Source organism: Lemur catta, chromosome 14 (genome assembly GCF_020740605.2).
Source record: "Lemur catta isolate mLemCat1 chromosome 14, mLemCat1.pri, whole genome shotgun sequence".
Taxonomy (NCBI): Eukaryota; Metazoa; Chordata; class Mammalia; order Primates; family Lemuridae; genus Lemur; species Lemur catta.
In genome coordinates, this window is record NC_059141.1 from 9,365,540 (window position 1) to 9,393,378 (window position 27,839).

Below are 27,839 nucleotides of genomic sequence, written 5' to 3' on the forward strand. Positions count from 1 at the left end.
TTCCCTTAAATAAATGTAGGAACCTTAAATTAAAAAAAAAAATTCGTACTCTACTTTTTCTTTTCATCGTTTTTTTCACCTAAAAAAGGAAATTTTCTTTCTTTGAATTAATAACTTCAATCAATAACTGATTTTAATTCAGAAGTAGGAGTGTTTATCAACTGATTTCTTTCACTGTTTTCTCTTTTGGATGTTGGTTGGACCAAAATGATTATTTTTAGTTGTATTTAAAGTTCTTTGGTTATATCTGATAGAACTAGATTAGCTCATGCAAAAACACAGCGTTGTGTGGAGGAGGGCAGGGTGGAGTATTTTATCACCAGCATTTTAGAAAATTTAAAGCAATAATAAAATGAACTAAAAGTCGGTCTGCTTTGTATTATCAAATTCACACCCTTGTTGTATGTGTCCAGCTTTGATCTCTCCTACCACCCTGTCCTTGATAGGCCACTGAAAAAAGTAATTTATTAATTTTTTAAAGTTTTATTTTTTAGAAACAGGCGTCACTATGTTGCCCAGGCTGGTCTCAAACTCCTGAGCGCAAGTGATTCTCCTGCCTCAGCGTCCTGAGTAGCTGGGATTACAGATGTAAGCCACTGCATCTGGCTCAAAAAAGTAATTTATATTAAGACTACAGACCCCAAAGGCAGAGAGAGTGGTTGGGTATTCTAAGAGACTGAGTGGACTCAGGACTGGAAAGCTAGCAGGAATCCAAGCAACTCTTCTCAGTTTTTCTCTTAAGCTACATTCATCTCTGCACACTAACTTTCTCTTTTTTTTTTGAAACAGATTCTCACTCTGTTGCCTGGGCTAGAGTGCCATGGTGTCAGCCTAGCTCACAGCAACCTCAAACTCTTGGGCTCAAGCAATCCTACTGCCTCAGCCTCCCAAGTAGCTGGGACTACGGGCATGCGCCACCATGCCCAGCTAATTTTTTCTATATATTTTTAGTTGTCCAGCTAATTTCTTTCTATTTTTAGACCAGCTCAGGCTGGTCTCGAACTCCTGAGCTCAAACAATCCTCCCGTCTCGGCCTCCCAGAGTGCTAGGATTACAGGCATGAGCCACTGCACCCGGCCTAACTTTGTCTTTATCCATTCTGTAGCTACCAAATTCACTCATTCTCAGTTCCAATCCACATTAGCTAGCATCTTTATCTTTTTTTTTTTTTTTTGAGACAGGGGACATCATCATAGCTTACTGCAACCTCAAACTCGTGGGCTCAAGGGATCCTCCTGCCTCAGCGTCCCAAGGAGCTGGGACTGCAGGCACATACCACCACGCCTAGCTAATATTTTTTATTTTTTGTAGAGATGAGATCTTGCTATTGCCCAGGCTGATCTCGAACTCCTGGGTCATGCGATCCTCCTGCCTTGGCCTCCCAAAGTGCTAGGATTACAGGTGTGAGCCACCATGCCCGGCCTCATTTTTTTTTTAATGACTGAACATAATATTCTGTTTTATGTTTATATACCGCATTTTGTTTATTCATTCGCTGTTGGACACTTGGGTTATTTCCAGTTTTTGCTTTTTTTCCTTTTTTTGGTTGCAGAGTCTCACTCTGTCACCCAGGCTTGAGTACAGTGGCACAATCATAGTTCACTGCAGCCTCCAACTGCATCAGGGAATCCTCCTATCTTAGCGTCCCTAGGACTACAGGTACGTGCCGCCATGCCTGCTAATTTTTAAAATTTTTTTGTAGAGACAGGGTCTCACTATGTCACTCAAGCTAGTCTTGAACCTCCTGGCCTGAAGCAGTCCTCCTGCCTCAGCCTCCCAAAGTAATGTTTTTTATTTTTTGTAGAGATGAGATCTTGATATTGCCCAGGCTGATCTCGAGCTCTTGGGTCATGCGATCCTCCTGCCTCAGCCTCCCAAAGTGCTGGAATTACAGATGTGAGCCACAGCACCTGGCCTATTTCCACTTTTTAGCTATTGTGAATAGTGCTGCTATAAATATTCGTGTACAAGTTTTTGTGTGAATATATGTTTTCAGTTCTCTCTGGAATTTACCTAGGGTTGGGATTGCTGTATCATATGATAATTTTATGTTTAACTTTTTGAGGAACTGCCAGTCTTTTCCATAGTGGCTGCACCATTTTCCATTTCCACTAGCAATCCATATCCTCTACGGTTTCTCCATCTTCTCTCCAACACTTGTTATTTTCTGCTGTTTTGTTAGTTGTAGCCATTCTACTGGGTGTGAGGTGGTATCTCATTTTTAAGTTTCATCTGCCTAATAATTAGTGATATCAGCATCTTATTGTGCACATTGACCATTTTTAACATAGAGCTTTCTTAGAGAAATGTCTGTTCAAATTCTTTGCAAATTTTTTGATTTTTTTTTATTGTTATAAGAATTTTTTATATATTCTGAATTTTAGACCTTTACCAGATACATAATTTGCAAATATTCTCTCCCACTTTGTGGGTTCTTTTCGTGTTCTTGATAGTATTCCTTTGCATGAAAGTTTTTAATTTTGATGAAGTTCATTTTATTTTTCCTTATGCTTTTGGTGCCATATTTAAAAAAAAACATTGCCTAATCCAAGGTCTCTAACATTTATGCCTATGTTCCTTCTAAGAATTTTAGTTTTAGCTCTTACATTTAGGATTTGATCCATTTTGAATTAATTTTTGTATATGGTATGATGTAGAGGTCCAAATTCATTCTTTTGCACATAGATATCCAGTTGTCCCAGATTTGTTGAAAAGACTATTCTTTGCTTGTTGAATGGTCTTGGCACCTTTTTTAAAATCAATTGATCATAGATGTGTAGCTTTATTTATGAACTAACAGTTCCATTTCATGGCCTGTATGTCTGTTCTTATGCCGGTACCATGTTGTCTTGATTACTGTAGCTTTGTACTGAGTTTTGAAATCAGGAAGTTCATTCTTCTTTTTAAAGATTGTTTTGGCTACTCAGGGTCCCTGGCATTTCCATATGAATTTTAGGATCAGCATGTCTGTTTCTGCAAAATAGGCAGTTGGATTTTTGATTGGGATTGCATTGAATCTGGGGTGCTTTTGAGCATAGATTTAATGGGCTCTAGAGCTAGACTGCTTCTTAACTCCAGGGCCATACCCAGGGTATTTGACTGTCTGAATGGATCAGTTTTTAACACCTGCCTTCTCTATAGTACAGAATTATTTTCAGTAATAATTATAAAATGGAGTTGTACGCAATGCTGGAGGTATTACATATTTCAAAATAGACCCAGACATTCCTTCCCTCCCCCACAGTATTTATAGCTACCTAGTAGTTTGAATTTTGGTCTCTTAGTTATAGTTATATAACTTATATAATATTTGCTTACTAGTTACCACTTATATAACATTTTATATAAGTGGTAACTAGTAAGTAAATTTTAATAAAATTGAAATGTCACAAAAGACACAAGGGAGGTAACTACCAAATCATACCACTGGTGGGGCTAACACATTTTCTTAATTCTTAACTGTGCCTTATCTAGATATTTACCTAAAGAAATGAAAGATTATGTTCATATAAAAAAAGCTATACATACACATGTGTTTATAGTTGTTTTGTTAATAGGTATCAAAACCTGGAATCTAAATGTCCTTCAGCAAGTGAATGTTTAAACAAATTTTGGTTCAGCTATACAGTGAAATAATACTTAGCAATAAAAAGAAATGAAGTGTTGATTTAAGCATGTGTTTGGGAGGTATCCCAAAACCAGCCCTGTGTTCAAGGATTTAGTGGAAGGAGTATGTGACTCGTTATATAGTTGTACCCCTAAGACTTATTACAGCTATGTAGTAAGGATACACAGTGGGATCATAAGGGAGAAAGACACAGATGGAGTCTGGAAGAATCCAGGTGTAGTCTTCCTTATTGCTCTCTCCCATGGGAGAGTTCATGGATCAAAGACTTGATATGAGATGTCATTTCTCAAATTAATTTATAGATTCAACACAACCTTAATTAAAATTTTAGCAGACTTTTTACATAGAAGTTGACAAGTTGATCCTCAATTATATAGAAATATTGAGGATCTAGAATAATCAAGACAAAAACTTGAAGAACAAAGTTGAATACCTTAATTATCTGATTTTAAGACTTAATACTATCAAGCTACAGTGATTCAGACAGTATAGTATTGGCATAAGGATAGACAAATAGAGAATCTAGAAATAGACTAACATAGTGAGTTGATTTTTGACTGAATTGCCAAAGCTGGAAGGAAAATCTTTTAATAGTTGTAGAACAAGTAGATATCTGTTTGGAAAAAAATGAGCTTTGACCCTTATTTTGCACTATAAACAAAAACATTTATTTCACATGGATTAATTATGGCCCTAAATGTGAAAAATAAAAAACACAGAATATCTTCATGACCTTAGGATCAGTAACCATAAAAGAAAAAAAATTGACAGATTAATTGATAAATGAAAAAATTCTCATCAAAAGACATGGTTAAGGCCGGGCCCGGTGGCTCATGCCTGTAATCCTAGCACTCTGGGAGGCCAAGCCAGGAGGATCACTCGAAGTCAGGAGTTTCAGACCAGCCTGAGCAAGAGCGAGACCCCTGTCTCTACTAAAAAGAGAAAGAAATTATCTAAACAGCTAGAAATATATACAGAAAAATTAGCCGGGCATGGTGGCACATGCCAGCTACTCGGGAGGCTGAAGCAGAAGGATTGCTTAAGCCCAGGAGTTTGAGGTTGCTGTGAGCTAGGCTGACGCCATGGCAATCTAGCCCGGGCAACGGAGTGAGACTCTGTCTCAAAAAAAAAAAAAAAAAGACACGGTTAAGAATGTCAAAAGGCAACCTACAGATGAGGAGAAAATATTTGTACTACATATATCTGATAAAAGGCTTGCATCCAGAATACATAAAAGAATTTGTAGAAATTAGTGATGCCACAACAAAACCAGTTTTTGAAAATGGGCAAAATTGTGAGTAGGCCATTCACAAAAGGATTTATTAGAATCGTCAGTAAACATCTGAAAAAGTATACAACATCATTAGTCATTAGGAAAATGCATATTAAGACCACAGTGAGACACCACTGCGTACCCAGCATAATGACTAGAGTTAAAAAGATTGACAAGACCAAGTGTTGATGAGGTAGAACAACTGGAACCCTTGTACACTATGCGTGAGACTATAAAAGTCTGTATATTGTGTCTCGGTTCCCCTAACTACTTAAACTAGGGCAAGATTGAGTGCAGTGGTGCTCAAATTTAGATGGCTAAGAATTCATGGTGCTCTTTGTAGAACTCTGGACATACAGTGATATATGATAGTGTGATATGCAAGTGTGCTAAGCAGGATTTTTGGTTGCAAATGACCCAACTTGGTCTTACTTAAACCAAAAGATGAATACATTGGTTCATGGGTGGGCTGTTGTCAGGCTCACTTAAAAACAAGTACGTAAATGATGTCTGCAGGATTTGCCTCTTTACTCTGCTTTCCTCTGTGATGGCTTAGTCTTTAGACAGATTTTGGTCGCAGTGGCCACATGTAGCTTCAGGATTATAACCTATCAGTATTGCAACCCCCATTACTAAACCTATTCCTGGAATTGTCTTTGATTCATTCATCCCGAAACCAAACACCAGAATCATTGTGAGGCCTAGGTCAGGTACAACCTTGGACTGGAAGTGAGGGTGCAGTGGTTGCTCCCTCATAAAGAAAGTACGTGACAAAAGGTGGGGAATGGAAGCTAGTCTTGCAAAAAAAACATATTTTCACAACATTAATTCCTTGGTAGCTCTTATGTCCCAGTCTTTGCTAGTTCCTGGGGACATGAAGGTTAATTGTGAATAGAGAGCAAATTTGTGGGCTGGTATTGAAAACTTGATATGTATGGCCTCGTTTAGTTTTTGTTCATTGGTTTTATTCTCTTACAAGCACTTAGTACTCCAAGTACTTGACTTTCTAGTAGTGCCCAATCTTGTCCTTGGATTACCATTATTCTTCCCTCAGGGAAGCATGTTTCATGTCTACACCTCTTTCAAGGCCTGGCTCAAATACCATCGCTTTCAGAAACCCTCTCTGAGATTCTTTGATCCATCTTAGTTTTTCTTCTTTGCTTTTAAGCCATTATTCTATTCATAGGTTATTTTAGCTCTAAATATCCTTGTAGCACCTGGCAGAGTGCTGGGCAAACAGTAGGCTTAATAAATAATGAACAGTTATTGCTGCACTCTTGATTTTGGGGGAATTATCTATTCCTTTAATTGTCCAGCAGTACCAGATACTTCTAAGTTGGCCTTTACTTTAGACAATTGTGTTGGTATACCTGCAAGTTACTTAGAAGTAACTTACTGCTCCCCAATTACTGCTCTTTTTTTTTTTGAAGACAGAGTCTCACTCTGTCACCCGGGCTTGAGTGCACTGGTGTCATCATAGCTCACTGCAACCTCAAACTTCTGGGCTCAATCGATACTCCTGCCTCAGCCTCATGAGTAGCTGGGACTACAGGTGTGCACCACAATGCCCAGCTAATTTTTTCTATTTTTGGTAGAGACAGAGTCTTGTTCTTGCTCAGGCTGGTCTCGAACTCCTGACCTCAGCTGATCTTCCCACCTCAGGCCCCCAGAGTGAGTGCTAGGGTACAGTCTGGGGCCCCCAATTACTGTTTAATGTAGCTCCATCACCCGTTACCTGGTATGCTCGTGTTTCTTACAGAAATGCAGTCAGAATAGTATTGTTGAGGTCACAGTCATGGCTGGGTATAAGTCTTTAAACATCCATTTTGGCTACATGCAGAAATACTCCTTTTTCCCCCTGATTCATTGATCATTTATTGGTACACGTCTAGTAGAGCAGTGATTCTTAAACTTCAGTAGAGTCACCTAAAAGGCTTTTTAAAACATGAGTCGTGAGGCTCCACCCCAAGGGTTTCTGATTCACTAGGTTTGGGATTGGCTGAATAATTTGCATTTCTAACAAGTACTCAGGGGATACTAATGATACTGGTCAGGAAACAGGCTTTGAGGACCAGTTTACTAGTGGGTTTAATCCTCATGCGTCAGAATCACCTGAGGAAGCCCCCACTCTCCCACTTAATTTTGAGAACTGGTCTTTGTCCAGTTAAGTAAAAATTGTTTGGAAGCTCTGCTAAAGCATGGTGTTAGCAGGATTTTATGAGCATTTCTAACAGAATCAGCTCCGTAACAAATGTGGACAAATTTTTTTTACTCCACATCTCCATAGCACCTGTGTGATAAATATGAATGGTGGCAGGATTGGCCAACTGTGTGGTTTGGTGGTTTTAGTTCATCTGTATTCCATGAATAACTCACTCTTTGGGGTCTTGGCCAATTCCTTTAAGTGCCTCCTGCAGATTGTTTATTAATTGTAAGGGATAAATAGTAGCTATACAGTGCAGAAATTAACTGTCACTTTGACTGGGTGATCAAAATTACCATTACCAAAGAGGGAAAGATGGATATCATGTCTCTCCAGATACCATACCTTTAGAAGGACACAACATCACTTATATAATAGTCTGAATGGTCATACTTGACTGGAATCTATCTAATTATAAGGAATTGGACAAATCCAAAATGAGACGCATTCTATTTTTTTATTAAAGGACCTGTATTATTCTTAAATAGCAATATCATAAAAGATAAAGATTGAGAAGCTATTCCAGATTAAAGGAAATTAAAGAGATGTGATAGCTAAATGCAATATATGATCCTAAACTGGGTCCGTGTACTGAAGGGAAAAAAGTACTGTAGATCTGCATTCTCCAACCCCTGGGCTGCGGACCGGTACTGGTCAGTGGCCTGTTAGGAACTAGTCACAGCAGGAGGTGAGCAGCAGGCAAGCAAGGGAAGCTTCATCTGTATTTATAGCCATTCCCCATGACTCGCATCACAGCATAAGTTCCACCTCCTGTCAGGTCAGCAGCAGCATTAGATTCTCATAAGGAGTGCACAACATAGATCCCTCGCACATGCATTTTATAGTAGGATTCACACTCCTATGAGAATCTAATGCCTGATGATCTGAGGTGGAGCTGAGGGGGTGATGCTAGTGCTGGGGAACGGCTGCAAATACAGATTATCATTAGCAGAAAGGTTTGACTGCACAATATATGTAATGCACTTGAATCGTCCTGAAACCACCCCCCATCCCCACCCCCGTCTGTGGAAAAATTGTCTTCCATGAAACTGATGCCTGGTGCCAAAAAAGTTGGGGACCACTGCAGTAGAGGACAGGACTAGATCATGTGACAAATTGGAATATGGAGAGGTAAAATAATGTATAATAGTGAACTTAATATTAAATGGATCAGAAAAATATATATGAGAGATAGAGCAAATGGGACATGGATACAGGTGTTCTTTGCAACTTTGAGATTATTCTCGAATTAAAAATTAAAAAAAAAACAAAAACCATACACCCTCTGCTCTTCATTTCAGGGTAGTTGAAAAGATTTTTTAAAACCTACCTAAAGGCCGGGTGCGGTGGCTCACGCCTGTAATCCTAGCACTCTGGGAGGCCGAGGCGGGTGGATCGCTCAAGGTCAGGAGTTCGAGACCAGCCTGAGCGAGACCCCGTCTCTACTAAACATAGAAGGAAATTATCTGGACAACTAAAAATATATATAGAAAAAATTAGCCGGGCATGGTGGCACATGCCTGTAGTCCCAGCTACTCGGGAGGCTGAGGCAGTAGGATCGCTTAAGCCCAGGAGTTTGAGGTTGCTGTGAGCTAGGCAGACGCCACGGCACTCTAGCCCGGGCAACAAAGTGAGACTCTGACTCAAAAAAAAAAAAAAAAAAAAAAACCTACCTAAAAAATGTTTTGAAAAAATAGAGTGTTTTACAAATGCTGGCTCATATGCTGCTTAGTCTAGGTAGCTCATGTCCTCAGCTAGCTTGTTAGCTCCAGGGAGCTTGCAGGAGGTCAGCGTCCTCCTGATTTATAATATCCAACCCCCAGTAGGGCAGCTTCTTGAGTGTCTCATGTACTGCTTCAGACACACTGAAGTATAAAATTCATCATTCTGTCTAAAATTTGTTCTATTGTAGTAGCAAATTTTAGTTCAGTTTTGAACTGGCTAAACTAATGTGTGATCCACCTGATTATAGTCTGTCATTATATATTGTACCTTTTAGCTTTGAAACAAAAAATATTTCTCTTTCAGCCCAAAATGGAGTTAATCCTGACTGGGAGAAGAAAGTAATTGACTATTTTAAGGAAAAGCTGAAAGAAAATAATGCTCCTAAATGGGTAAGCTTATTGCTGTTTTGGGGGAGAGGGTTGGGCAGACTATAGTTTCTCTCAGTAGAGTAGTAATCCACATGTAGTTTACAAATACATAAATTACTGTGTACTTCTGCTTTAAGTACATTTGTATAATATTAAAAGATTTTGGTCCTTTGCAACTTAAGTCCAAACAGTTAAATGCTTCTATATTGTGCCTCTAGGTGGCAGTAAATGACCACATTACTTCTTAAGGCAAATCTTAAATTGCGAGAGCTTCGATTACCTTCATTTTATTACCTTCATTTTAAAAGAATTGGCATGTACTATTTTTAAGAGAAGAGCTCAACAGAATAAATGCCTTTTTGCTAACTGAAAAGTATATTCTGAAGGAAAAGCATCCTTTTACCTTATGGTCAAATGTTATCTTACAAACTTATAAGAACCTGGAAAGTACTTTTGTCCCAACAATTATGTTATGTTGACCATTGAGACTATGTGGCTCCCTAATGGAGCCAATGATGTGTGTGTGTACCACTTTGAGTCTATTATATATGCTTAATGTTTTATAGACAGGATATTTTCTTATTTGTTTTCCTTTAAGGTACCATCATTGAATGAAGTTCCCCTTCATTATTTGAAACCTAACAGTTTTGTGAAATTTCGTTGCATGATTCAGGATATGTTTGACCCTGAGTTTTACATGGGAGTTTATGAAACAGTTAACCAAAACACAAAAGCACGAGTATGTATTGCTTTTTTCATGAAACTTTCTGCTTATGATTTGTGGTATTAATTTTGTTCTTTGTTTATAGTATTGTTGATTCTAGTATATTGATATAATACTGTTATCCTATATTTTGGGTCACAGGTTCTTCATTTTGGAAAATACAGAGATGTAGCAGAGTGTGGGGTATGTATCTTTAAGATATATAAAACATTTTTAATAAGAATTTTTTGCTAAGCAGAGAATTTATTCATTTGATCTTAAATTTATCTTGTGAGTAAATAAGTTTTAAGAAATCATGTGAAATGTTTTCTTCATTTGGCTTTAAGAGTTTTTCTGATATGATTTTTTTTTATCTTCCAAAGATCTTTTTGGAAGAGGGAATATTGTAAATGATAAAATAAATTTCTTTTTCTGATATCTATATACTTGGTTAAAAAATTTCACAGGTTATGATCAATTCTTTTAAAATGAAAGTAGGCCAGGCATGGTGGCTCATGCCTATAATCCCAGCACTTTGGGTGGCCAGAGTGGGAGGATTGCTTGAGGCCAGGAGTTTGAGACCAACCTGAGCAACATAGTAAGACCCCATCTCTACAAAAAATAAAAAAGTTAGCTGGGTGTGGTGGTGCATGCCTGTAGTCCCAGCTACTTGGGAGGCCAAGGTGAGAGGATCATTTGAGTCCAGGAGTTTGAGGTTACAGTGAGCTATGCTCAAGCCACTGCACTCCAGCCCAGGCAGCAGAGTGAGACCCTGTCTCTAAAAAAGAAATGAAAGTAGAATATTAACTTAGGGTTTAACACTTGCGTGATTAAATATAATTAAGTCCTGCCCTTTTTTCCTGGGAGAAAAAATCTTTTTAATGAACTTAAACAGTAATAGAAACTCTTACATCTCAATAATGGGAGGGAAGAAAGCAGAACATTGGATATAATTATAATTCTGAAAGGGGTAGTCTTAAGAAACTTACTAAAGGAGCAGATGTAGAGGAACCACAGTGTATCTGCATTTTGTTTGCATTGTTTCTCTGATACAGGGGAACAATATGCAGAATTAAAGAGGATTTTATTCTGACACCTCTTCAACATGCCTAGTGCTATAGCTGGGGAAGATTTCATACTCATTTCTAGTTTAGTAGTAAAAAAGAGGCCAGGTGCGGTGGCTCATGCCTGTAATCCTAGCACTTTGGGAGGCCAAGGTGGGAGGATTGCTTGAGGCCAGGAGTTCAGGACAAGCCTGAGCAAGAGCAAGACCCTATCTCTACAAAAAATAGGAAAAAAAAATAGTAAAAACAGTTATATCATCATGTCAAAATAAATATGTTATCACCAAAAATGTCTCCCATAGTTTTCTATTTGTTTTTCAGGTGTTTCTGTTGAAACACAGACCCTGATTTTCGACTGTTGGAAAGAAAACAAGTACCACAGGTGGAGATTGACTAGGCAGGGGCCCAGTAGAAAAGTGGGACCTTTGGGGAGTTACCTACATTCTGGATCTAGTTCTTTGCTTTGTGAATCCTGAATCTTAGTTTATCAGGTTATCTGGTCCTCGGAATCTAACTCCTGCTTACTGAAACCTCAAGAGATGAATATATCAAACCCTAATATTAGCCTGTTAAATTCACAGTAAAAGTTGTTCCTGATTGAATAAAGTATTCTAGATCAGTGGGCAGATCTGGACAGAAGGGCAGCCCTAATTTGGAAGGTTACTGCAAAGATTATATTAAACAAAAATGTAACTTCCAACAATTATTTAGAGTAATGAAGTCATATGAAAGATGGCACTTTAGGTGTCCCAATGTCTTTTTTCTTTTAGAGTGTTTCCATAAGATAAATATTGTTCCAGGTCTAATGGATCAACTTTATAAATGCTTACTGTATCCTTTATTTAAGGAGCCCTAATACATTAGGGTAATATATCAATACATAAGTTTTTCTAGTACACAATAATGTAGCTCAGTAATCTCAGCATTTGAAAATGGGCCAGTGAAATAGATGAGACTGTCCATTTGTAATAGTACCAAAGGCTAAGACAGAGTTTATATTAGGTCATTAAATATTAAATGTCCAATTTCAAATCAAAAAGGTAGTTTATTGTATCTCAAACAAGCAGTACATTAAGCAAAGTATGCACCTAAACTGGCGACACAGTTTTGCCATCTTAACAGTAGCTCGTTTATGCTAGCAGCAAAGAATCCTGGAGAGCCAGTGGCAATGAAATCGTGAAAGGCGTTTCCTACAGCTTGTTGAGAATTGAATATTTTTCCTTGGAAGAAGTGGTCCAAAGCCTGGAAGACATGGTAGTCAGTTGATGCAAGGTCCAGTGAATATGGTGGATGACAGAGAGTTTCCAAGTCCAGCTTCTATAGCTTGAGCAGCATTGTTCGTGCGACATGTGGTCGAGCATTGTCTTGTAAGAGGATTGGGCTGTCTCTATTGACCAATCTCAGCTGCTTCTTCACGAGCATCTTCGTCATTTCATCCAGTTGGTTGCAGCAGAGATACAGTGTAATCGATTGACCAGGTTTCGTGAAGCTGTAGTGGATAATACTAGCGCTGGACCACCAAACAGACACCATTAGCTTTTTTTGATGAATATGTGCTTTTGGACTGTGTTTTGGCACTTCATCTTTATCCAACCGTTGGGCCAAATGCTTGCAATTATCAAAAGAATCCATTTTTCATCACACATAACAATACGGTGTAGAAATGGTTCGCCTTTATGTTGTGACAGCAAGAAAGGCAAGCTTAGAGACAATTTCTCTGCTGATGCTTATTTAATTTGCATGTATCCAGCTGCTTTACCTTGCCGACTTGTTTCAAATGGTCCAACATTTTTGGACCATTTGGTCAAACCTTGCTGCTAATGCACCTGTGGGTTGAGATGGATTCACTTCCACTGCAGCTTTCAGCTCATCATTATCCACCTTGTTCTCAGGTCACCCATGTGGCTCATTTTCAAGATGAAAATCACCAGAACAGAACTTCTCAAACCATCAATGTACTGTATGTTCATTAGCCACATCCTTCACAAACTCTTCATTGATGTTTCAATCTGTCTGAGCTGCACTGGTTCCATGATGTAACTCATTTGAAAATAACACAATTTTTTGACTTATCCATATTTTAACTAAAATTGCTCTTAAAAAAAAAACTTGAAAGATAATCACAAGCCGCAAAGTGCGTTTGCAGACTGTGGATATACCTTCACAATAAAATAAGTATCAAAGTGAAATGTCAGAGATATCAACTATCAAACTTAGTAGTTAAGGAAATCAGACATTTCATACTTAATCTATATCTATGTTGCTGAAGAGTTAAGAATAAAAGCCGCATTTCAGGAAAAGGGGACCTTGGGCCTAGAAAGAAGGAAGGAAACAAAAACCCCAGCTTGTATGCATTATCTCAGGCTCAAACTTGATGTCTCTTGGGTCCTTTCTTCCTCTTAGAGTTTTCTATGTATATTTGAAATAGAGAATATGCCTTTCCTAAGGAGTAATATCTGACTTTTAAATCTCATCTAGAGCTACTTAATGAGAAATAGGTCATTAAATTCCTGTATTGTAATAGGCTGATTCTGATACTTTTCTATAAAAGAGGCAGTGGGATTACCATGTGCTTTGTCTTTGAAAGGATTAAAAAGGATTTAATTTTGTAACCTAGGGTACTGTGTATTAGGGATTTGAGACATAGTGTTTTGATTATTGCATTTGAAATGATTTTATATCAGTTTTCTTTTTAAAATGTTAATTTGGAGTTGCTTGTTAATTAAATTAACTATGTAGTATTTGCTGTGGTGTTATAATGTGAAAATGTGGTTGCTAATTTAATATTGTTTTAAGATTTCTCTTAACGTATTTTAAAAATACTTTTTGTGTACATCATAGCCTCAACAAGAATTGGATTTAAACTCTCCAAGAACTACCACTTTGGAAAGACAGACTTTCTATTGTGTTCCAGTGCCTGGGGAATCTTCATGGGTAAAGGAAATATCCTTTATGTGAAACTTCTTATGTATTGAATGGTTCCTAATTATTTTTTTAATGAAAAAGACCACAGTTCAGACTTAGAGTTTCTAAAAACTTAGTCTTTTTATCCTAACTTGCTGGAAAAAAATTATAAATTATTCTTCATTTACAAAGCTTGGCTCTATTTTACTTAAATGTGTTTCATTTGTCCTAAACAGGAAAACCTATAAAACAACCTAAATATTCATCCCTGAGAAATACTAAAATTGTGGCACATGTTGATAATGAAATAGTGTTAAAAAGATTGAGGTAGATGTAAAGGTACTGAAAAAGAGAGTAATCATGATAAGTTAAAAAAAATAGTTTCAAACTAGAATTCATTCTGATTTTCTTAAGGGAAAACAACATGTTGGTTCTTTTGAGAGGAGATTGTGGAAAGATCTCAGTCTCCTTTTTTTAAAATTAATTAATTTTAGCTAGTAATTTTTAAAGGTGTGGTTGACATACACTGAAATGCACAGATTTTAAGGATACACTTCAGTGATTTGGGTAAATCCATACAGTTATATAATTTATACCCCAGTCAAAGTAAAGAACTTGCGCTTGAAAATTCCTTTGGGCCATTTTTCAGTCACCACTTCCTTCTGTAATCACCATCCTGAATTCTTTCACCATAGCTTAGTTTCACCTATTCTTGAGTGTCCCATAAATTGAATCATATAGTATTGTGTCTGACTTCTGCAATTGAGAGTGATCCATGTTGTGTGTATCAGTGGTTCATTCCTTTTTATTGCTGAGTGTTAGTCTCTGATGGATAAGCACATTTTTTTTCCACTTTTGAGCCTGGCATTTTCTTTGTGAGATGGTTTTAAGTTAATCAGTTTTGTTTTGTTTTTTAACAGACATTTTAAGTCAATTGTGATAAATTGTATCTTTCAAGGAATCTTTCAAAGTCATTTAAATTCAGTTGTTGAATTTATTGACGAAGCTTTTCGTAGTATTTCTTTATTTTCCTTTTAATGTCTGTGGGATGTCTAGCATTGATCTCTTTCATTCCCGATAGTGTTAATTTATTTTTCTCTTTTTTTGATTAGTGTTGCTAGGGATTATCAACCAACTTTTTATTCTAATTTTCTCTGTTTGACTGTTTTCTGTTTCATTGATTTCTGCTCTTACTATTTCCTTTCCTTTTAGTTTGGTTTTAATTTGTCTCTTTCTGACTACTTAAGGTGGATGCCCAGGTCATTGATCTAAAATTTTTCTTCTTTTAACTTGACTCTTCTAACAGTATACTTCCATTCTTTGTACTGTTGTCGTATATTTCATTGTGGAGCTCATGATATATTATTACTATTTTTGATTTAAACTGTCAGTTGTCTTCTGCATAAATTAAGAAATGGGGAAAAAATGCATCTTTTATATTTATGTACATATTTACCATTTCTAGCTCTCTTTCTTCTTTGTTTTTTATATGGAATTATTTCCCTTAGCTTTTTTTTTTTCTTTTTAAGTACAGATTTGTTGGAGATGAATTCTATCCGTTTCTGTTCAGCTGAAAATGTCTTTATTTCACTTTCATTTTTGAAATACATATCCACTGGATATAGAATTCTTGATTAACAGATACTTCCCCTTGCCAGTACTTAAATGATATTGTGCCATTGTCTTCTGGCCTTCACTGTTTTTTGATAAAAGGTTAGCCATCATTCTTACTGTTCCGCTGTATGTGATATGTCTTGTTTTCCTCTGGCCACTTTTAATATTCTTTCTCTTCAGTTTTCAGCACTTTGACTATGATGCACCTAAGTATGGTTTTTTTAATGTGTTTCTCTTGGGTTTTGTTGAAATTTTTGGATCTGTGGGTTGATATTTTTTAGAAAATTTGGGAAATTTCAAGTCATTATTTATTTAAATACTTTTTCTGTCCCAAACTCTCATCATTTTCTGGAACTTCAATCATAGGATTTTAAGTCTACTTGTTATTGTTCTCTAGGTGACCCAGGCTCTGTTCATTTTTGTTTGTTTTTTGTCCCTTTTCTCCCTTTGCTTCAGTTTGGATAGCTATTATTGACCTGTGTTCAAGCTCACTAACTTTTTTTTCTGTCACCTCCAATCTGCTGTCAAGCCTACTAGGTGATTTTTTTTTCATTTCAGGTATTTTATTTTTCAGTTCTAGATTTTTCGTTTTGTTTTTTCATTGTTTCCATTTCTCTGCTAATATTCTTCATCTGTTGACTAATTATATCCATCTTTTCTTTTAAAATTCTGAATTTTGTAATTGTGTTTTAGTGTCCTTGTCCACTAATCCCAATGTCTGGGTCATTTTCTGGATTTGTTTCTATTGACTGATTGTAATCTCGATTATAGATCGTATTTTCCTGCTTCTTCACATAACTAATTAATGTTTTATTGTATGTAGATTTACAGCATTGTAGAGAGTTTAGTTTTTTTTATATTCTTTTCAAGAATGTTGCATTTTGTTCTGACATATACTTTATTGGATCACTTTGATCTTATCAAGGCCTGGTTTTGAGATCTGTTACGGTTGGTGTAGAGCAGCACTTCCTGTATAAGACATAGTCCTTATTCATGAGGTATGCTCTTTCCAGGTCTTACCTAAATGCCTGGGATTCTTGGCAAAGTCCAGTTCTAGTACTGTACTACTTCCAGAGTCTCTAACTTTTGGCCAAACAACAGGTGTTCTCTGCTAGGCTTCAAGGAGTCTTGACTTATGCATCCACAGCTTAGTATTTGGCCAAAGATCCAAACAGAACCTGCACAGATTTCTGGTCTTCTTCCATATGCAAATGCTTCCTTCCTAATACTTTTCTGCACATTCCAGTTGCTTCAATAGCTGAGCTAAGCACTCTTTTTTCTCCACCAGCAAGAGCAGGGTGTCTGCTTCTTTTTGTTGCAGTTTGGAAAGTGCCTCCGAGAGAGCTGGAAGAATGTGAAGTTTACCTGGTGTGTTTCTCCTCCTTCGAGGATCATAGCCTTATGCTTCCAGTTGTCCAGTGACTGAAAAGAATTGCTTCATTTATTTTGTCCAGTTACATAGTTGTTTACAGCAGAGATGGCGGAATACTGTTGTTACCTATTACTCTCATAACCAAAAACTAGCAGTCTAGCCTCCTTTTAAAAATACATTCCCATTTAACTGAATTGTTTATAAGTCACAATTAGCATAAAATTTAGGATATTCCTCAGTTCGTGGTAGTCTTTTCTTAACCTTTCATTTAACGCCTATGTTAATGCAAACCAAGCTCGAGTCAGTCCCTCAACATCCTACACTCCCAGTCGTCACAAGAGGAGTTACGAAGATGATGAAGATATGGACCTACAGCCCAATAAACAGAAAGACCAACATGCAGGTGCCAGACAAGCAGGTAGTGTCTGCCAACACGCTTCCTGTAGACCTCTGCTCGCTCACAGTCAATTGGTTTTCAGAATAAATTGTTTCATAACACAGAATAAATAAATTTCGGTGTTGGTGATGATGTGGCAACCTTACTTCAAGTTTATCACTATTATAGACAGTTTTGAGAGTTTTTACAGTACTCTTTGGTCAGACTATGGTTTGTAACTGAGCAATTAGACATCACTTAGTGAGAATTGACTGCTCTAAATGTATGTTTTTAGAGTCTCAAGTGGTTAGCTGGACAAGGTATTTTCAATCTTATTTTTTTCCCCAACTCTTAAGTAATGTGGAAATATGGTACTTTACCCTAAAAGTTACTTATTTATATTAGAAAACATCCTTTCTCATTTTTTTTTTAGAATATTGGTACTTTTATTTTATTTTGTAGAACTAAAAACATCAAGGAAAACAGAATTGTGATGTACCAGAGGTGTTTGTAGTGGTTTATTTTTTAAAATATACTTAAAGCACTATTTCTGATTAAAACAAACAGACCAGAAGTTGAAATTTCCTGAGAACATGAGAGAATTAATTTCTTTCTTTCTTTCTTTCTTTTTTCGTAAAAGGAACTATTGGAACCAAAGAATTTCAGAATTGCTATATATTATTATTGATTTCAATTACAGCTTTTATAAGCAGTGAATTTCTTTGTTATGGCAGGTAGATAAGTTTGTCTTTATTTCTCCTTTTATCTACCAGTCACTTCCCTTTAACACCTTTGATCAGAAGGAAAGGAGGTAAAACAAATGGATCTGGTCATTTACTATCTGCAAGAATGGGTTAAGAAGGCAAATTTAACAATCAATGGTAAACAAAAATTGCTAATGAATTTCATGGAACCATATATTCTACTTTATTAACTTATAAGACATATTTTAATGTTTTTAAAATTGGAATGTTTTACAGTGAATACATACAAATGAGGTAGTATTCTTTTTCTCCACCCACACCCAAAGTGTATTAAAATTAATGGTATATCATAATAATAAGTGATGTATTCAAGTCCAGGAAATATGGTAATTCTCTTTCTTATCATTTAAGTAGTTGATGCCACCTTCTGTTTCTTACCCTTTTTGTTTAGGCTTTTTATACCTTTGAGTACTTTAATTATGTAAAGTTCAACTTGTTGATTTCTCGTCAGTCTTTTAGGCTATACATATGTTTAACCTTTTTATTTTAAGATAAATGTAGATTCACATGCAGTTATAAGAAACTATAGAGAGACCCTATATGCGCTTCTCCTACTTTCCCCCAATGGTGACATATTACATAATTATAATAGAATATCAACCAAGAAATGGACATTGATATAATCTGTCAACCTTATTCAGAATTCACTTTTTTTATGTGTGAGTGAGGATGGGGGTTCAGTTTTTTTTTGGTTTTTTTTTTTTTTTTTTTTGGAGACAGCATCTCACTCTGTTGCCTGGGTAGAGGGCAGTGGCATCATCATAGCTCACTGCAACCTCCAACTCCTGGGCTCAAGCAATCCTCCTGCCTCAGCCTTCCGACTAGCTGGGACTACAGGCACAGGCCACCATGCCTGGCTTTTTTTTCTACTTTTGGTAGAGATGGGGTCTTGCTCTTGCTCAGGCTATACTCGAACTCCTGACCTCAAGTGATCCTCCCACCTTGGCCTCTCAGAGTGTTAGAATTACAGGCATGAGCCACTGCCCCCCGCCTAATATTAACTTTTGAAAGTACTTAGACATGATTTGATGGGAGGAATTTGTTGCCATTTTATAGTAGGAAAAATATTAAAATTTTCAGATCTTCATATTTATCTTTGTTCTCTTATAGGTCAAACAGAGAACTTCGTTAGTATGTGCCGTTTTCTTAAAAACTGTAACAACCTGAACTTTGTGAGCTCTCAAGCATCATTTATATCAAACTTGAAAGGCAGTTATGGAATGTTCTTTTTCTCCGGGAGGCCTTAGAAATGACTAAGTGCAATGCTATCCTTTGAATTTAGGGAATGTTGGTGGACTCCAGTGGTGTGGAGAGCCAAAGCGTTTAGAAACTGAAGCTTCTACTGGGCAACAGCTGAACTCCCTGAACCTCTCTTCTCCTTTTGATCTGAATTTTCCATTGCCAGGAGAAAAGGGCCCTGCATGCCTTGTGAAGGTAATAAAAACCTTTCATAGATCTGACATGGACATGTTATATGTCTCAGAAATTAAAATGGAAAACTTAGTATTTGTATTCTTTTGTTGCTATAATGAATCACTACAAACTTAGTAGCCTAAAGCAATACAAATGTATTATCTTACAGGCTTTAGGTCAGAAGCCTGATATGGATCTCCCTAGGGTAAAATCAAGGTGCCAGCAGGGCTACATTCCTTCTGGAGGACTTAGGGGAGAATCTGGGTTGGGATTTTTTTGTTTGTTTATTTTTTGTTTTGTTTTGTTTACCTTCTCTGCCTTCTAGAGGCCGCCTGCTTGCCTTGGTTTGTGGCCCATTCCTCCTTATTCACAGCCAGCAACGTTACATCTGTCTAACCATTTTTTTATGATCATATCTCATCTGACCATAGCCAGGAAAGGTTCCGCGATTTTAAGGACCTGTGTGTAATTACATTGATAATCCAGGATAATCTCCTGTTCTCGAGGTCCTTAATTTAATCACACCTACAAGTTCCTTTTGCATGTAAGGTAATATTCACAAGTTCTGAGATTAGATTGTAGACATCTTTGGGTAGACCCTTATTCTGGCTACACAGCGTTCTTAAAGAGTTGAATATTTTAAATGTAGAAGTGGAACAACATTTTAATTTATGTCTACTTCCTTCCTATATCATTTCTAACTTCATAATATCTTCTTCATTTTTACCATTCATCTTTCTCTTAGCAAAACTCATTTTGCACTTGTATTTAAAATAAAATAGAAGAAGAAAACCATTAATGGTTTTTTGATCCTGATAATTGAACAAGTGATAAAAGTTTCAAAAATGGTCATTGACAATTTCCATTCTTATTCTTGGTGGTTTTCATTTAAATAGCCCTTCAGTGATATAGCACAGGGGCTGGAATTTCCACTTTTTCCCCTGCCATACTTCTGTCAGGTCTCACCAGTAGGAAGCTTTGACAGTTACTAATGTCCATCATGACAGACAATTTTGAAAGTTTTTTTTTTAATTGTGAAAAATCTTCTAGCCAGTTTAAATTTTGTGTTAATCCTTCCAATGTTGCATAGTTTATGAATAAGCCCGAAGTTAATAATCTTGGGTTTTTTTTTTTTCCCTTCCGTTGGTATGGTTAACAAGTTTTGAGATGATGTGTGTTTGTAGTTTGAATTGACCATCAGCCTTGGGAAAAGTCGTTTCTTTGAAGTAGTGTGGTATATTGAAATCAGACATTGATCTAGGAGTTAGGAATCCTGTGTTATAATTTTAAACTTACTTGGTAACTAGCAGAATGACTTTAGACAGGTACCTTCCTTCTTTTGGTCTCAATTTATGAAGTAAAGGAGTTGCTTTAAGGTCCATTTCCTGATCTGAAATTCTAAGATAATATTATTAATGTTACTTCAAGACTAATAGCTTAGCCTTTTTTGTGTTAGCCCTAACAATGTGATTTCCTGTGGGTTTCTTGTTAGGTTTATGAAGATTGGGATTGTTTCAAAGTAAATGACATTCTTGAGCTATATGGCATACTATCTGTGGATCCTGTGCTAAGTATACTGAATAATGATGACAGGTGAGTCTGTTTGCTCTTTTTGGTTATTTTTTATTTTGCTGTAATTCCAGACTTTGAGGAAAGTTGCAGGACAGTTATCAAGAATTCCCTTTGTCCGCATTACCCAGATTTACCAATTATTAACACTTATGCCCCATATACTTTCTCATTCATTGGTGCTCTCTGTGTACACTTTTTTTTTTTTTTTTTTTTTTTTTTTGAGACATAGTCTTGTTCTGTTGCCTGGGCTAGAGTGCCATGGCATCAGCCTAGCTCACTGCAACCTCAAACTCCTGGACTCAAGCCATCCTCCTGCCTCAGCCTCCCAAGTAGCTTGAACTACAGGCGTGCACCACCACGCCTGGCTAATATATATATATATATATTTTTTTTTTTTTTCTACTTTTAGTTGCCTGGCTAATTTTTTGTCTATTTTTAGTAGAGACAGGGTCTCGCTCTTGCTCAGCTGGTCTCAAACTCCTGACCTTAAATGATCCTCCCAGCTCGGCCTCCCTGAGTGCTAGGATTACAGGCTATATGTACATGTTTTTCTGAAACACTTAAAAGTACATTGCAGACATCAAACCCTTTTATCCCTAAATACTTGAGTCAGTATTTCCTAAGAACAATGACTTTCTCATATATAATCAGAGTATAGGTATCAAAATTAGGAAATTTATCTTAAACACATGATACACTAATCCACAATCCATACTTACTTTTGCTAATTGTCTCAATCATGTTCTTTTTTGTACTCCCCACTCCTTACTTTTGGTCCAAGATCTACAGGCTCACTCATTGTATGCATCTGAAACAGTCTTCAGCCTTTCTTTGTCTTTCATGGCCTTGACACTATTTGGGGAGAGAGGGGTGGGCTTAAACAACAGAGATTTATGTCTCACAGTCCTGGAGGCTGGAAAGCCCAATATCAAGGCACCAGCAGATCTGTTGTCTAGCAAGGGCCCACCCATTTCCTGGTTTGCAGATGGCTGCCTTCCGATATGGTGGAGAACAGAGAACCTTGACACTTTTTTAGAGGATAAGCCAGTTATTTTGTAGAATGTTTCTCAGTTTGTGTGTCTGATGTTTTCATCATGATTAGATTCAGGTTATGCATTTTGGGCAGGAATACCCATGTTCTTACAAAAAAGAACATGAAGTGAGGTGTCCTCAGTGCATTACAGTAGGAGGCACATGATGTCAGTTTGTCCCCTTACTGGTGATGTAAATTTTGCTCACTTGGTTAAGGTAGTGTCTACCAGGTGTCTCTCCTGTAAAGTTACTGTTTTTTGCTTTGTAGTTAACAAGTAAATTAGAGGAAGATACTTTCAGACTATGTAAATATCTCATTTCTCATTAAACGTTTACCAAGTTATTTTAGCATCCATTGATCATTCTTGCTTGAATCAATTATTGCTATGTTGGCAATTGTCTAACTTAATCATTCTTTCTATGTTTATTTTCTGGCATTCTACTGTAAGAGAGATTTCCACTTGTTTATTCAGGTAATTTATTTTCTTATATCAGTCTGGACTGATTCTTATTTTATTCAGTGTTAGTATCATTATTTTGAGACTCAAATTTTCTCAGATTTGGCTAGTACAAGCCATTTTAAGCAGGCTCTGAGTCCTTTTTTTGAGATGACCTTATCATTTTTTAACACCTTTATTTTTCTGGCCCATTCAGCTGTTTCAGCCTTATCTTGTACTTTCCATGTGCCAGCCCCAATGTTAGCCATTTTTTTCAAAAAGTACCAGTTTCTTTAAGTGGGGAATTGTTTTAAAAATCAAGATCTGAGTGCCAGGTGTGATCATTGGTACTGCATTAGCTTTGCTTCTATGCCCTTTTAGTGGACAGAGCTGGGATACATACACATATATCCATATATGTATATACACATTTACACACACATATATGCTTACATATACATATGTCTTCATATATTTCTACATCAATGAAAAAGCATGAGTTCATACTACACCTGTGATTCCAGTTCAACACCAGAGAAGCCATTCTCATTGTCCTCCTTTCCATATTTGTAACTGTCTTTTCTAACAGAAACTTGACTCTCATTATCCACAGTATATCTATCATCTGCTCGTTTCTACAGTGCACAGAAGAGAATTTCAGAATTGGTAGCCCTAGAAAACACAAACCTAGTAACTAGAGTTCAATGTTTATTTCTGTTTTGGTTTTTTTTTTTTTTTTAAGATGTGATCTGTCATGCAACTGGAGTGCAGTGTTACGATCATAGCTCACTGCAGCCTCGAACTCCTGGGCTCAAGCAATCCTTCTGCCTCAGCCTCCTGAATAGCTCGGACTACAGGCACATGCCTAGCTAATTTTTCTTATTTTTTGTAGAGATGAGGTCTTGCTGTGTTGCCCAGGCTGGCCTCGGAACTCCTGGCCTCAAGTGATCCTCCTGCCTTGGCCTCCCAAAGTGCTGGGATTGATGATTCTTATTTGAATCAGTTATTGCCATGATGGCACTTGTCTAACTCAGTCATTCCTTCTGCATTTATTTTCTGGCATTCCTTCTACATTTATTTCCAGGGCAGCCATTGTGCCTGGCCTCATTTTTATTTTGGTAGGAGGCTGTATAGTCAGAGTACTGTGTTCCAAGGTTACTTGGTTAACTTTCCACCTCCTTCAGTATGATTCAATTATATGTTTTATAGAGGTTCATTTGGGTCTGATTGTGTTTCACTTCAGAGTTTTTTCTCCACCCCTATTGTTTTGATTTTTGTTTTAAGTGTAGGAAATGTTAACATTGTTGCCAAATCAAAACTATACAGAAAGCTGTCAGGAGTACTATTCCCTGCTATCCCCATTCCTGCTTGTCTATTCCCACCCAGCCTCCTTAGGGAACCTTTATTCTCGGTTTCTCATTTATCCTTCGTGTATTTCTTTTTTGCAAAAATAGGCGGATCTGTGTATATTCTGTCCCCACCATTTTCTTCTATAAAAGGTGGCATAGGATATGTGCTCTTTTATACTTTAATAAGGATAGGAAAGGGGGGAGGTAGTGAGGTTCAATTTCCTTTTTTTTTTTTTTTTGAGACAGTTTCACTCTGTCACCCTCGGTAGAGTGCAGTGGTGTCATCATAGCTCACTGCAACCTCAAACTCCTGGGCTGAAGGGATCCTCCTGCCTCAGCCTCCCGAGTAGCTGGGACTACAGGTGCATGGCACGATTTTTCTATTTTTAATAGAGACGGGTCTCACTCTTGCTTAAGCTGAGTTCAAGCAATCCTCCTACTTCAGCCTCCCAGAGGGCTGGGATTACAGGCATGAGCCACCGTGTTCCACCTATACTTTGTGTTTTGTTTTGTTTTTTCACTGAACACAGTATATCTGGGAAATCTAGATCTTTCTTATGCTCTTTTGTTCTGAGGTTGCCAAGAGAAAGGACTGATGTTCCTGCTCTACAATAGACTTCCCTTATTGAATACTGGATATTAGTCTTGATTTCTGCATAGGAAGAACTTTACATTTTTCATACTAAAATGTTGCAAAATAAAAATTTTAAGCAACTTTAATAAACTTGAATAACAATCCCTTAATAATAGTATATACAATTGCTGATATTGGCAATTTCTGGTTATGATGACTTTCTTGCTTTAGTTACTTTATTATTGAGGCAGTTTAGTTTAGAGGTTAAGAGCACAGACAGGCAGATAGCCTTGGGTTGGAATCCTTATTTGGCCACTTACTAGCTGTGTGACCTTCAGCTTGGTTTCCTCATTATAAATAAGGGTAATTGTGAGGTTTTAATGAATTTATGTATGTAAAGCGTTGACTGTTGCCCATCATGTGTTATGTACTGTGTAAAAGGTTGTCATTCTTGTAGTAGAGGGAAATAGTCGTATGAATTTATTACTCTAGAGTCTGTAGAATCTATAAAAGTCTGAAGATCTGAAAACATTTTAGTCATTTGTTTCAGTCATCTCACAATAAATCTATCATCTGCTAATTTATTTAGCAAATCTGAAAAATTTCACCTTTATCTTCATAGCTTGTCCACTCACTATTCAAGGAAAGTATCATGCAAGAATAAAATTTAGGAAAAATAATTAGCAAGATAGAGATGAATAGATTCTCCACACAATGAATAATAGATACCAGATTGCATTTGGGAAAAAGACCCCAGGTTTTTTGTTTTTTTTGGTTGTTTTTTTTTCCAGACTGTTATGGGGGTACAAACATTTTAGTTACATATAATGCCTTTGCCTCGTCCGAGCCAGGGCTACAAGTATGCCCTTCCCCCATACAGTGCACTCCGCATCCGTTAGTTGTGAGTTTGCCACCCCTACCAGCCTCCTCCCACCTGACCAGCACCCAGTGAATATTACTACCATGTGAGCACCTTAGTGTTGATCCGTTAGTACCAATTTGATGGGGAGTACATGTGGTGCTTCTTTTTCCATTCTTATGATACCTCACTTCAAAGGATGGGCTCAGGCTCTATCCAGGATAATACAACAGGTGCTAGGTCAACATTTTTTTGTGTGTGGCTGAGTAGAACTCCATGGTATACACATACCACATTTTATTAATTCACTCATGTATTGATGAGCACTTGGGTTGTTTCCAGATCTTTGCTATTGTGAATTGTGCTGCCATAAACCTTTGAGTGCAGATGTCTTTATTATAGAATGTCTTTTTTTCCTTTGAAGACCCCAGTTTTTGAAATGTGCTGTGAAGTGTTTGATATCTCAGCTGATAGTTAAAGAAAGAGTATCTGTATTTTGAAATAACCTTAAAATGAGTAACATCCTGGATCCCATTTATTGCAGTGATAGCATACTGAATAAGAAATATTATTGTTCTTAAAGAATGGAATAAATATATTATATCATAATATGACCTAACTAGCTTGAAATCTATGTGATATAACATTTTCCAGTGAGAAGCCACTTTCTCTTCTTACAGGAGATGTACAGGTAGAAATATTCTTGGCTTGAATTCTAATTTTGTCTTCAGAGATGCATATTATTTTTACATCTGTACAGTTGATATATCTCCAAATTGAAGCCTTAGTGTCTCTCCACAGGGATGCCTCTGCACTGCTGGATCCAATGGAGTGCACAGACACAGCAGAAGAGCAGAGAGTACACAGTCCTCCTGCTTCATTAGTGCCAAGAATTCATGTGATTTTAGCCCAGAAGTTGCAACACATCAACCCATTATTGCCTGCTTGCCTTAACAAAGAGGAGAGCAAAACCTGTAAGTGTAAGTGTTAAAGCCTAGAGAACTAGTGACTGTTAGCCTCAGCGTGTGTCGGGAGCTGCCTGTAACGTTCTTATAGTGGAATCGAAAGTCAGGTCTTCGTTTGTCAGAATAAGTTTTTCCAGTAATCTCTGTTTCTTTCCCCCATTTTCCTCTTAATTGTCTTCATTGAAATTAGGCCACTTGATCTGTGTTCTGATCGATTGCGGGGAAAGAAAAAAAAAATTAGGCTGGAAAAAGAGTATACAAAGCTGTCATACTTTTAAGATTGGCATCACTTATTGATCAGTATTTCAAGTCTATACTAGTCATCTACTGAATTGTACTTTGTTCACATAGTTATTTTTTACCACAAGACACTTGCAAGGAACTGGTGTGTGTATTCTGAATCTGGTCTCCCTTCCTCCTCCAGTTGTTTCAAGTTTCATGTCCGAGTTGTCTCCAGTCAGGGCAGAACTGCTTGGGTTCCTCACTCATGCCCTTTTGGGGGATAGTTTGGCTGCTGAATACCTTATATTACATCTCATCTCTACAGTGTAAGTGCTATATTCCTGGTGGGAATTCAGGGAGTTTGATGTGTGTAGAAAGTGGAAAAGAGCAGGACAATTTATGATGTAATTTGTATGTTTTAGTTTATTAGGCCTCATCAAGTGGTTTTTATTTGTTCAGTGTAACAAGTGTTAGACCAAATTGTAAACAAATTCCTTTTTTCACCTTTTCTCACAGTTTCACATTTAGCGTTTTGATTATGTCCTCTTAAATATTAGAGCCAAAATCAGATAAAGAACCTAGCTGATGAATAAAATGAGCTATTTTATTCTTTTTACATTCTGAATTCTCTGTTTATATACATCCCAAGGCTCTGCTTCTAAAAAACAGTCAACAAGGGTACATCGCGTGCACATTTAACATATCCTTTGACACTAGCACCTTGCCCTCTCCCTCCGTGATATTTCTTTGTTTTCTGATTTGAAAACTAATGTTCTGCTTTGACAAGTTTCAAGAACATATAGAAGAAAATAGAAATCATCTGTAATCTCACTACTTAAAGATAATCCCAGTTAACATTTTGGGTACATGTTCATCTTTGTTTTCTTTCTGTGTACAAATCTGCACAGAGCTCAGTTATACTCTAAGCACAGACCTATAACTTGTTTTTAGCATTTAGTATATATTAAACATTTTCCCGCCGTAACACTTCGTGAACTTTGTATTTCATTATATAGTTGTACCATACTATAACCATTTCCTTAGATGTTAGGTTTTCCTAGTTTTTCTCTGTTGTAAATAACACTGCAGTAACATCCTCAGATGGGATCCGAGGCAGTAGTGCATAATGGTTGAGAGTACAGATTCTGCAACCAAACTACTTGGGTTCAAATCCTGTCACTCCCTGGGTGGCAGAACATGTTACATAAAATCTCTGTGCCTCAGATTTCCCATCTGTAAAATGAAGATAATAGTACCTACCTCAAAATCTTTGGGGATTAAATGAGAAAACACTTAAGACTTCAGAACCATCCATGGCACATGATCAGCACTTATAAGTATTGGCTATGATTTGTATTGCTGTTATTCTGATAAATAACTGGTCAGAATGTTCTTTATTTTTAATGATAATATTAAGCTAAT

General features: G+C 37.0%; 1 protein-coding gene across 2 annotated transcripts in view; it reads left to right on the plus strand.

Annotated features, from left to right (window-relative positions):
* LOC123650230 (minichromosome maintenance complex binding protein) overlaps positions 1-27,839 on the plus strand; it is a 43,244-nt gene that overhangs the window by 4,071 nt on the left and 11,334 nt on the right. The window contains exons 2-10 of one of the 2 annotated variants that reach the window (XM_045568820.1): positions 9,133-9,218; positions 9,796-9,936; positions 10,063-10,104; positions 13,806-13,907; positions 17,128-17,272; positions 19,277-19,428; positions 20,900-21,000; positions 26,032-26,210; positions 26,620-26,743. In XM_045568820.1, the coding sequence (XP_045424776.1) occupies positions 9,133-9,218; positions 9,796-9,936; positions 10,063-10,104; positions 13,806-13,907; positions 17,128-17,272; positions 19,277-19,428; positions 20,900-21,000; positions 26,032-26,210; positions 26,620-26,743 (1,072 nt within the window). The remainder of the gene's footprint in view (positions 1-9,132; positions 9,219-9,795; positions 9,937-10,062; positions 10,105-13,805; positions 13,908-17,127; positions 17,273-19,276; positions 19,429-20,899; positions 21,001-26,031; positions 26,211-26,619; positions 26,744-27,839) is intronic. The other variant, XM_045568821.1, reaches the window with a different exon arrangement.